The sequence below is a fragment of the Helianthus annuus genome, chromosome 9 (genome assembly GCF_002127325.2).
Source record: "Helianthus annuus cultivar XRQ/B chromosome 9, HanXRQr2.0-SUNRISE, whole genome shotgun sequence".
Taxonomy (NCBI): domain Eukaryota; kingdom Viridiplantae; phylum Streptophyta; class Magnoliopsida; order Asterales; family Asteraceae; genus Helianthus; species Helianthus annuus.
In genome coordinates this window covers 180,177,757-180,190,529 of record NC_035441.2, presented here as the reverse complement: position 1 = coordinate 180,190,529, position 12,773 = coordinate 180,177,757, and the positions used below count along the sequence as shown (strand labels likewise).

The 12,773-nt window shown below is 34.7% G+C and overlaps 2 protein-coding genes across 2 annotated transcripts; one reads left to right on the top strand and one right to left on the bottom strand.

Annotated features, from left to right (window-relative positions):
* The first annotated feature begins 473 nt into the window (after positions 1-473).
* On the top strand, positions 474-3,773 carry LOC110876888 (4-coumarate--CoA ligase-like 9). Its single transcript, XM_022125046.2, has 5 exons — positions 474-528; positions 2,626-2,771; positions 2,900-2,967; positions 3,215-3,317; positions 3,442-3,773. The coding sequence occupies exons 1-5, from the start codon at positions 474-476 to the stop codon at positions 3,565-3,567; spliced, it is 498 nt and encodes a 165-aa protein (XP_021980738.1). The 3' UTR covers positions 3,568-3,773.
* Positions 3,774-6,510: 2,737 nt separating this feature from the next.
* LOC110879888 (cyclin-dependent kinase G-2-like) lies at positions 6,511-8,614 on the bottom strand. The gene is made up of 2 exons (XM_022128419.1): positions 8,459-8,614; positions 6,511-8,294 (listed from the first exon to the last, which is right to left on the bottom strand). Exon 2 carries the CDS (start codon positions 8,166-8,168, stop codon positions 6,621-6,623), a length of 1,548 nt encoding a protein of 515 aa, XP_021984111.1. The 5' UTR covers positions 8,169-8,294; positions 8,459-8,614; the 3' UTR covers positions 6,511-6,620.
* Between the last annotated feature and the right edge of the window lie 4,159 nt (positions 8,615-12,773).

Below are 12,773 nucleotides of genomic sequence, written 5' to 3'. Positions count from 1 at the left end.
ACCAACAAACACTTCAAATTACATAAAGAAACCAAAAGTGCTGCTTGTCATTTTAAAAATTCTGCTGCAAACTACAAACTGCAAACTGCAAACTAATAACCTTCAACAGTTATCTTCAGTGTCAGAATCTTCAAAAATTGTAGCATGGTTATCCGATGTAAATGGTGTACCATCTATATTGATAAAAAAGTCATGTTATTTAAACATATATAATCAAACTAGGCTATCACCCGGGAACATCCCGGGTTAGGAAAATTTAATTTACATTAAACAAAAGTACATAAAGAACATTTACGAATGACGTTAATAAAGAAGTTATAATCGTCTTTCATGAAATCATATGTATTTGGTTTTAGTTTTTCTTTTATTAAGATTTATCGATTAATGTTAGACAGAGTACTTTTTTGTTATCACCCGGGATTGCTTCCTGGGCTCGAGAAATTTACTTATATTAAAAACTATTTATAATTAATATGCGTTTACCCATTTCATTAACTATATTTATAAGAGGGCCCATGATCATGAAAGGTGACACATCTTCTGCTTGTAGTATTCAAGGGGGTGTTTGGATTGCTTATTGAAACTGTTTTTTGCCTTTTGATATAAGCAGTTTCAAATAAGCAACTTCAAACTGATTACTTAAAATATCTTATTTCATTCACAAACACAAATCGTACCGACACTTTCTGCCCCTATTTAACTGAGCCATTCATGTAAAATATAGCATTCTGTTTTTCCCATATATTAATTTTTGCTGTGTAAATAAGTAGTTTAATAGCAGCTGAAGGTAACTAAAATGGTCTAAACATTCAACCACAGTGGCCGCAACAAAAAAGAACCAAACAGTTGGCAATGTTCTTTTCTTTATATTAAAATCAATCTTATACATAGGTTATGTTTTTATGATCAGAATGCATGCATTATGTCTGTTTCATCTGGCCCTTTTTCTACAGTGGTATCTCGTTTAATAGTTAAAGAAGCATAATTTGCATAATACCCCTAAAAGTTCAATCGCTTGTACTTTCATATATAAAGATGCTTTAAATGAAAAGGTAAACATTATGTGAATGACTTATGACTAGACCCCTACACCTTTTTCTCTGTATAATGTTGTTATTATGGGCCAACAACTTGTTATAAAGAGACTGAAAAACAAAAATGAAAATATTGTTAATGATAGTGTTATTATATACTAGTTTGATGGTTTGAAAAAGACAAAATTGCAGAAAACAACCTTTATGTTTGCCTCAAACTGCACTTTATACCTTTCACTATGAAATCGGCAAAAACCAACCTTTATGTTCGTGTTTTATTACACCCTATAACCTTTAGCACTAACCACGTCAAAAAATTCAGTTAAATGGACTCACATGCCTTGCACGTGAGGGCATTTAAGTCTTTTAATATATCCCTTTAACTCACCTTCTTCACCATCAGACTGTTGGACCAATCATTCCCACCTTCTACTCCAACGAATTCCAATCTGACGCGTTCGCTTCTCCGATGACGACGGCGGTTCCATACGGTGGCGCCGTCGTGGTTAGGCTCCGATATCGATCTCAAGATATATGTTTACGATGAGAACGAAATTGAAGGTGTTAAGCAGTTGTTGTACGGACGTGATGGAAGGATAACGCCAGAATCATGTCTCAAGGGCCAAATGCGGCACTCAGGTCTCTGATATTATATGTATTGAGTTTAGCTGACTTTATAAATTCAATACGTCATCGTTTTGTAACCGCTAGACCGGATAATAATACATCAAATATATTAGTCAGTTCTTATTGAAAACTAATAAGATTCCAAAATGAATTCTTAAATCATGTTCTCGTGATTGAGAGTTGACTAATTTTGCTCACAAGTTGTAATTTTGTCTTCCAGAACATGTACCTAGGCTTGGTAGTTTAATAATTGAATTAGTTTCTCAGTTAAAGAAAATATATTTTTATGTAACAAATTAAGGATAGAAACCAATTTACTTGAGTGAAAAAAAGAAAGCCAATCGAATATATTCCGCTTGAGTTTTATACTAGCAAACTACCTTTAACTTGAACAATTGCCCCTGCCAATAGACGCCGTGGTTCTGCTCTGGCTGAGTTGTGGCCGTTGATGGTGTGTTGTTTGGGTTTACGGCGCTCTTATGCCGGACCTTCGACATGGTTACCGGAGAAGGGAAATGGTGTCGTTTGTTGATGTCAAGATTCATGCAAATTTGATTGTTGTTTGTTGAAGTTTTTTTTTTTTTTTAATTTTATGTTTAATTTGTTTGTGGGAATTTTATGGAATTAGCATGAGGGTGAGTCTTGATGTTTTGCAGGTTGGTTTGCATTTTAATTTGAGATAGTGAAAGAGATACGAGGAGAGAGAGGGGGGGATATATTAAAAGACTTAAATGCCCTCACGTGCAAGGCATGTGAGTCCATTTAACTGAATTATTTGACGTTGTTAGTGCTAAAGGTTATAGGGTGTAATAAAAAATGAACATAAAGGCTGGTTTTTGCCGATTTCATAGTGAAAGGTATAAATTGCAGTTTGAGGCAAACATAAAGGTTGTTTTCTGCAATTTTGTCTTTGAAAAATGATTAAAAAGATTATTTGTATTTGATCTTTAAGTTTGAATAACAGGTTATGTTAGAGATAAGGAAGCAACTGCTGCAACTATGGAATCTGAGGGGTGGTTAAAGACTGGTGATCTCTGTTATTTCAATTATGATGGTTTCCTTTTCATTGTTGACCGATTAAAAGAATTAATCAAATATAAGGCTTATCAGGTAATGAATGGTCTTTGCTTCAAAGTTCAAACTAATACATCCTTACTGTTTCACAGCATCTAGGATGTTACAACTGTCATTTCCTTAAGTAGCCTTTTTATCTAATGATCACAATGAAAAAATGGCAGGTCCCACCAGCTGAATTAGAGCGCTACCTTCAATCAATCCCAGATGTTGTAGATGCTGCTGTGATTCCGTAAGTTAGTTGTGATCACTATAATAATATAGTTACAATAATAATCCATATCTTTGTATAAACAACCACCATAGGAGGCTGGATGTCTTATAAATAGAATTTTGGGCAACTCTCAACTTGTCTGAAGTTTCCCTTCTTTAAATAAAAGTTTTAGTTCGGCCCGTTTGACATAACTAAATGGATTGAAATTGTCACCTCTAGATAATCGTATCTAACATCTATTTGCGACATTGAAACATAAAATCAGATATCCAGATGAAGAAGCTGGGCAAATTCCCATGGCGTATGTTGTGAGAAAACCTGGAAGCAAAATCAGCGAGGCCCAAATCATGGAGATAACTGCAAAACAGGCATGTATAATTGAAAACCCAGATTCTTCCACAACTAAGCACTCAAAGCGATCATAAATTCTCAATTATCTACACCTTGTTCATCTAGAAAAGTTGCTAACTGTGTGTGGATTAATGTTTGCAGGTATCACCATACAAAAAGATTAGAAAAGTTGCATTCATAAACGCAATTCCGAAGACCCCAGCAGGAAAGATATTGAGAAGGGAGTTGGTTAAGCATGCTTTATCTGGTGCTTCATCTAAATTGTAATCAGTTATAGTTCATCACTATTTGTTTAATTCCAGATACATTGTTTTATAAGGTGGTTTCTTAGAGTAAACTTCCAATATCGTAATTATTTTGCTCTGATGGACTACTACATACATTGTGTGGGACAAATAATTTGTTCATATTGTTCCAAGGAATTCGTTGTCCAATCTTGTTTGTATATAGATTGGGCTACTTTGATTTCCTGATACATGATTCAACTAAATGATAATGTTTGTAGTATTTTGTAAGCAAGTGAATAACTAAGGAGATGTCAGTGCATGCACTATTAAGAAGGTATGCAGTGATTGGGCTCACTATCATGCTCACTGCGTTCTCACATATTAGGAGACACTAGTGGAGAAATGGGGAACTCTCTTAATGAGTTTAGTATGATGGATAGATTATTGGTTTACTAGAGGAAACAGATTACAAAAATTTTATTTATCACCTAAAAGATAAAGTTGAAAAATAATTTCATCTAAGTACTTTATTATGAAAAAGATCTAAAAACAAAGTTGCTCTTGATACCCAGAAATAAATTGTTGAAATGAGAATCTCTTATTAATAGCATAATTAAGAATCAAACCATATGCATTAACTTGTAGAATTTTCATTTTTGAATTATTTTATATTCAACTAAGTTACAACATTTTCTTATGTAATCCACTAAAGATGATACACCAACATTTTTAATTTAATCTCAAATTTGCCTACTAAAAATGATGAAAACACGAAATCCAGGAGTAAATCTATGTCTACGATGTTAGCTTCAGCTTTTTTCCTTTTTCTGTAGTTACGTTGAGTCTGTGTTAGGGTTGGGAGGACTTAAGTTGACCATTACGAAGCTGAATAGGATCAGTGAACTCTACATTCAGTCTATGTACATGAAAAATACCAATAGTTAGATGGCGCCCGTTCACTAGTTCAACACAGAGTTAGTTTTAAGTACAAACCAACGAAAAGCGCATAAACAATTATATGTAGTGCATAAAGTATAATCGCATTGTATAAGTATATGTATGCAGTTATCGCGATTCTGTAGTTAAAATGGTTATGTATTTAATTGTCCCCTAAAATTCAACCAAAAGGCAATTGGAGACAATCACACTTCAACCATAACGGGTCAAGAGCAAAACATTCAAGATATAAGTTAAGTTGGGTCACTCTTGCTTACTTTTTAGTGGCTTAAAGATTAAGGTGTACTATGTGTATGTGCAAGTGATGTGCGCATACTCATCTCGCCACCTTACCGGTCATGTTAGGTCACTCGTAGGCAGAAACCAGTGACTCGGTCATATGCGGGACGGAAGACGGGACAAGGACACCGCACAGTGCTCATTTAAAAAACATTTGCGTAGGCTCTTTTGTCTGCACCGCGCAAACATTGTCATCTGCAGACTGTTTGTTTTTCCGAAGACGTTTCATTAAAAGAACGTCTGCGTGAGCTCTTCTTGATGCAGACTTGGCCCGGCCACTTCTAAGATCTTCATCTGCAAAGGGTTAAACACCACCACCCACCACCACCATCACCGTCCATCACCACCACCGTCCACCACCACCACCCACCGTCCATGTCCAGCACCCACCACCACCACCCACCACCACCGTCCATACACCAGTACCAGTTTATTTTAGAAGTTTATATACGTTAAAAAAGAAACAACCTTCTTCTTGTAGAGGTTTGGTCCACCTCTTCTTCTACAGATGTTTGCAGACGTGGTCCGCAGACTGCAGACACTTTACCTCTCAAAAAACAAACACCTAAGCTTATACACACCTAAGACTACTCGAAGCCACCATCTCCCTACTAATAACCACGGATAACACCTAACAAACAAAGTTATCATGATCTCATTAAAACATGCTTTAGATAAATAACATCCGATTCCAAGTAGAAGATTGAAATTACATCTAGATTTGCATGAGCGTCTGAACAATCTGCATTTTATTTAAATTTCAAGTTATGTGATGGCTAGAACATGTAGAGTTAAAATAAGATTGAAAATAACATGTAGATGTTTTACAGGGGGTTTTCCGAGGGCTGTGTGTGTGGTTGTTGGTGTGTTTCTTATTGAAGACCGCTTGTGAGGTCACTCGAGTTGTTCATCTGCATCATGATTCATGGTGGTTGTCTGCTTCCATTCTTCTAGCTTCACTTGTAACCTGGGCTTACTCAACCTGTCTTCATATCAGGCATTGCTTTGTTGAACTTGGTGGGCAATTTACAAGTGATTCGAACAGATTTGTATGTTTCTGTTATACTGAAGGGCATATGCGTCTTGCTCTCCAAAATAAGCCACAGGTTTCGAGTTTTCCTTCTTCTGGAGCTCTTGGTTGTGACCGTGTGTCAATTTTCCGCTCTCTTACAGACAACTGAAAACCAGGGAATCATCAACTTCTTCAACACGGGTGATTTTTCTGTGTAAGTAATGCTTCAACATGGTTATTGTATCGTTTGTACATAAATTATGAAATCAAATCCATGCAGGTCTTATTGATTCTTCAGCTTGTAAGAGTCACTCTTTTGTTTATCTGCGGCTGCACTAATTTCACACAGAGACCAAGGGCTTGGATCAGTTGTGTGTAGATGGCGTTCGCTAGTGGTAAGTGGTAACCATGCGACTCCAATGATGCTTCTCAGCCTGGAATATCTATTGATAGTAAGAACATGGAGGCTGCTGCTAGCTCAAATGCTCAATGAGCATATCATAATTCAGAGAGCGAGCTCAACTTGGGTGATTATGGATGGTCATTGACCAAATGCTGGTCAACACTAAATTCTTCATCAAACTATCACTAATCTTCTTTGTGCTTGGCAAGACCATACCATTTAAGTAAAATTATGGCCAAGAAGATATATTAAACAAAGATTGATCTTAGTTTATTTTAACCATGAATACTGTCTTATCATAACTTCTATATCAAGTTTGTAAAAGCAAGATGTACCATGAAACAGGCAACAAGTAATATCACCAAATGCATTGATAATCAACTAGTCATGCTACAAAGATCATTAATAATGTTTTACACTATAAAGATCAAAGAGGTCACATCTATCTACAAATCCTAACATGTTCAGCAGGAAGAGGAGCCTCACGAAACCATCCATGATCAAGAGCTTCTCTCGCGGTTATCCTCTTCTCCGGATCATACGTTAGAAACTTGTTCAACAAATCAAATCCCAACTCGGTAAGCATAGGTGAGCCTGTAAAAACAGCCACAGGAAACTTCTTCCTCAAAAGACTATACGGTTGTTTGACAAAGTTGGGTTTGACACCTGGAAGCTTCGAGTACCCAGACCATATAGACTCATTCGGTGTTCCAAGCGTTCTGAAAATCTTGTCAATCTGCTCAACTTCCTTGTTGCCATCAAAAAGCGGTTTACCAGACAGCAACTCCGCCATTATACAACCCACCGACCACATGTCAATAGCAGTTGAATAATTTTTCATCCCCAAAAGAAGCTCAGGCGCCCTGTACCAAAGTGTGACCACCAAAGAAGTATACGGTTTAAGCGGACTCGCATAATGCCGAGACATCCCGAAGTCACAAATCTTCAACTCACCATCGTTGTTCAACAGCAAGTTTGAGGTCTTCAAATCCCTATGCATCACGTAGTTATCATGAAGATAAGCCACACCCTCCAGAAGCTGTATCATAAGGCGTTTCACCTCGCCTTGACTAAACGGCTGCTTCATTCGTTCCATATACCCTTTAAGTTCATGATCAACACACTCCATAACCATATAAACACCATCGAAATCGTCAGTAACAACTTCCTTCATTTCTACGAGAGACGGGTGTTGTAACATACCGAGAATGTTAATCTCCCTTAAAGCTGTCACCGGGAAACCTTCTCTGTCACTCCCCAACTTCACCTTCTTCAACGCCACAACTTCTCCGGTTTTCTTATCCCTAGCTTTGTGAACGACACCGTAAGTGCCTTCATTAATCTTACCCAATCTCTCGTATTCAGTCACATGTCTACAACTCGGCCATATGCCTGATCCGGTGGATAACGAAGTTTCATTCTCGTCATCACTTTCGGAGCTTAAGTAACCCGAGCTAGCACCGGCAACCTTTTCATCAACATTGTTGGTATCTTCATCTGACAAAAACACCTCATCTTGCTTGAATTCACCACTCTCCGGGCTTGAATAAGTAACATCAGATTCGAGTCTTGGCGAGTCTTCAAACGCCCACTTCGATTTCGATAAGTTCGGAGCCACAACATACTCTCCATCTTCGGGAGAATTTGCAGCCAACAACCTTGGTGATTCCACATCATCTGAAACATTAGAAACAACAGACTCAACAGAAGAAATTCGACACTCAGTTTTACCAGCAACCGAACCGATTTCAGGCGACGAAAACCGACTAACAACAGAGCTAGTGGAATAAACTCTGTTCTTAGAACAAATCTTCACTTGCTTCTCATCAAATCTGTCCCACACAATCGGTGAAACCTTTCTCTTCCTCGTAGATCCATCAATGAACCCGTTTCTTTCATCTGAAACTTTAGTAAATTGAGTGCTGGATCTGGATCTATAAGAAACAGCTTCTTGTCTTTTGCTCAAGAAGTTGTGTCGTCCTGCCGCCATGATTAGTAACACAACACCAACAACTGATTTTCAGCGACAAAACAATAACACAACAAAAGGACAAAAAAATAGAAACCCTAGAACAGACCTGAAACACCTAAATCGAATATGATGTAACAGAAAACCCTAGTTCACAGAAAAAAACAAATCAATACAAATATCGGTCAAATTGATTGTACGATGTATGATATTAGAGATTGAATCGGTGAGTTTCTTCGTTTTTTCGAGCCTCAAAACTGGAAGTTGGTTTTTGAGGCTGAAAAGCAATCAAAGGTGACGATTGTTCTTACCGGAACACAGATCTCCAGACTCCGATGAATTCCGAAGGTGTTCCAAAGAAATCAACGGTGAAAATCGATCAAGATTCACAGAGCGACGCGATCTTCTTATCCTCAAAGACCGCCGCCTCTGAATTCCGATATCTTTCTTTGGGTACAAAACACGTTGCTTACCGGTTTAAATATGAAGTGAGAACGCGTACAAGAGGCGGTGACCTACGGGTTTCCTTCTTTTTGGGCTTCATAAACGTGCTTTCGTTTTTCTTTCATTTTTGGGCTTAATGTATTTGGGCTCTCTCTGGGCTTTATTAATTAATATATATGAATGGTTAAACGTAGAGGTGCAAAAATCGGGTTTTTTTATAATACCCGGATCCGGGTATTGGGAGAAACTGACTGGGTAGGTTTGGGTATGCGTAAAAATTATACCGTATGTATTCGGGTAGGTTATGATCGGGTTCAGATATAACCGGGTATGGGCCCGAGTATTAATACCCAGTTTTAAAAAGTAAGTTATTTTATTATTATTTTACACAAAAATAAATTCGATTAAAAATTAGATTTGGTTTGTAATTTGTAAAAATAATTAAAATAAATTACAATAACATAAATTTACTTAAATACAATTTATTTGCTTTATAATATGCATTTTTAAAAACTTAAATATAAAGATGTAAAACAAACATAAAAGAATACTTTAAACTTCGGGTATTCTATCGGGTATTAAAAAAAAACGGTACCAGGTGTAGGGTATAACTGGGTTTGGATATAGGGTATGACCATTTCCAGGTATTTTTGGGTATAAACCGGGTACGGTTTCAGGTGCATGTAGTGAGCTCAAAATGTATACCCTATACATACCCTTTGGGTAGGGTCAGATTCGGTTAGGGGTATAAAATACCCGGGTACAAAATAACCGGTTTCGGGTTTTTTTTTTATCGAGTTCGGTTCTGAGTACGGGTTTTTTGTACACCTCGAGTTAAACGGCGATTTTTTATTATTATTTCATAAAAGCATAAAATAGTAAGAATATCTTGATGTGTGTACTGAATTGTACGCAACTTGCCCCAAACTAATTGTACATGTGATAATATTTTGATGTGTTTTGGATGTGTGTATTGAAATGTACCTGTGACAATATATTAATGTGTTTTTTATATGGGTACTGAATTATACGTAACTTGCCTCAAACTAATAAATCGAGATAGGTTGATTGGATTAAACAATTTTAACATGTCTATATATATGTCTGTATACATCATAGTTTTCAAGTTAGTTCAACGAGTATTTTATATTTTACTAGTATTTACGACCCGCGCTTTGCGGCGGGATTGTTAAACCGAACAAATAGCAGACGTAAAAACGTTGAACCATACACGCGCGTTCCAATGTATTAACTTGCAAAAATTAAACTGAAACATAAAAAATAGAAAAGAAAAACAAAGTTGACATAGCACCCCGTGCATTGCGATAGAGCCGTTAAACTGCAAAACAAAATAACGTAAAAACTTTGAACCACGCACGCGCGTTGGGGGTGTTAACCTATAAAATTTCGACCCAAAAGTAAAACGACGAATTTGTAAAAGATGAAAAGTGAACAAAGTTGAAAATAAAAAAAGTATTGGATAAAAAAAAGTTGTGACAAAATTAAAAAAGACAAAATGGTATAGGTCAGAAAATGTAAAATGTTGAATTACACCTCTTAGTTACAAACCAAAAATTGGTAAAAACGGGAATATATGAACTAATTGTTCGATGGACCAATAAACCAAAAAGAAAAATGAATTGTGCATTAGTTAGTTGTACACATTGCTATTATAACTTATACAAAATTAAATAGTAGTTTCAACTCACAAAAGTTTTTTTTTTTTTTTTTGTGAAATTATAGAGGGAAAATTCACTAAATTAATTTAAAAAAAAATAAACATTGATTTTTGTTATCAATGTCAAAAAATCCCAAATCTCAATGACGATTTTGATAAAAAAAAAAGAAAGTCAGACGTTTAGATGAAAATAACAAAAAAGTCCCAAAAGTGAAAGATTATATGGTACAAAAAAGTTTTTTTTGAATGAATTTGACAATAATGCCCAAACCTCATTTTTGTTATCAAATCAATTTATGTAAATAATTATTATGTTAGTTAAAATAAAGTAAATTGGGATTGTTACTATATAGTAGGTAACGTGTATCTATACTATATAATAAAAAAAACCAATGAAGGGACACTTGTCATTATTCTAGACCACCATTAATTATATATAATTATTATTTAATTTAAATTATTAAAATTTAAAAAATTATGGATAAAGTTCCATAAAATATCTTATTATTTATTTATATTAATTACTACGTTAGAAATTATATCATAATTCCTTAATTATAGATAATTATTATTTACTTTAAATTATTAAATTTATAGTAAAATGCATGAATAGTCCCTGTGGTTTTGTAAAATAACACATATAGTTCCCAACTTTTGGATATTACACCGGTGCTCCCTGTAGTTTTGACAATTTGTTACTCGGATAGTCCCTATAGTGGATGGTGGTTAGTTTTCTCAGTTAAGTGGGTGTGAAATAACCTTAATGCCCTTATTATATTAAAAACATTAAAAGATAAAGTTAACTCAAGTAGTGCTACCCCACCCTCACCACTTGCAACTCCCTCATTGATACACGCCTTCTTCGTGCATTTTACAAAAGTTGGGGACTATGGTGTTATTTTACAAAACCACATGGACTATCCGTGCATTTTACTCTTAAATTTAATATATGTTTAAAATGCAAGAAGAATAATAATTACATTTATCATACTGATAAATTTATTAAAAAACAACCATCCTTTTAAGATGCAACTCACGTCCAGATATTTAAATTTTAAAGTTATATAATTTAATAATTACCGATAATTTGTACTTATCTAATTAATTTAAATTGAAACATTATTTTTTTTATATAAGTTTATCTAATTGGATAATTGCTATATGCCTTATCTGGACATTTAAACATTTTTTAAAACTAATAAATTAAGACCACTATTATTTAAATAAAACTTGGGTTATTAAATGTATGTTCACATGACTGTTAAAACTCGTGAAAAGTCGATGATACAGTCTGTATTCTAATCGATGGTTCAAATGCTTTCATATTTATAAACTTGACAAACATCACAAGTTTTGATCATACATGACACAAAATTTTGTTTGGATATCAGAAAATCATCTTAAAAATATCATTTTATAATTGTTAAATCTTCGTTATTAACTATTTGATTTTTTATTTACTTAACCCGTGTAATACACGGGGTTATAACCTAGTATTATATAATATAATATATGATATTAATATATTATAATATTTATTTGAAATTAGAAAAATTAAGTAGGGATAAGTAGGAGATATAGATGAAATTATTTATTTAAATAAAGATAAGAATTAATGATAAATAATAAAGCATAATTAAAAAATTTAAGATTGAAAAAGAAAAGGCCACATGGCATTAATCGTAGTCTTTTATTATAATTTAGATTAGATTAGATTTATTTGAAATTAGAAAAATTAAGTAGGGATAAGTAGGAGATATAGATGAAATTATTTATTTAAATAAAGATAAGAATTAATGATAAATAATAAAGCATAATTAAAAAATTTAAGATTGAAAAAGAAAATGCCATATGGCATTAATCGTAGTCTTTTATTATAATTTAGATTAGATTAGATTTTGCGTTTTTGGGTTTGGCTTTTTTATATATTCAAAATGTTTAACATTGATAAATAAGCATATACTAGATATGGGGGAATGTACATAGTTTCATGGTCTGACAATGAAACCCTAGATCCCATTCCTTCTCTCTTAACTCCAACAATGATGATTGACTGAAAAGGCAATTCGTTGCACCCATCTCAAATCGAAAAGCGATATAGTGTAACCAACATCAAGATCTTTATTAGTAGGAAAATTACACGTTTTGTTCTTTATTTTATACCCTTTTTACAGGAGGTGTCATTTTCAACGAATTTTGACAGGTTTTGCCCTTTATAGAGAATTTTGTTAGTCCTTTACCCCTAACCCAGATAGATTTTCTTGTTAAATCTGGTCATGTACAAGTCACATGAGGGTAGTTTAGTTTTTATACATATAAAGGACAATTTTTGTAAATACTAATATACGTATAACCTCTCTCGCCTTCAATCACCAACCACCGTTAGCCACCATCTCTAGCCACCACTTGCCGAGCACTGCCACACCACCACAACCCCACCATCCGGCGAACACCACTTGCCATCACCACCAGCCCACCATCACCTGCCACCACAACCCACCCAA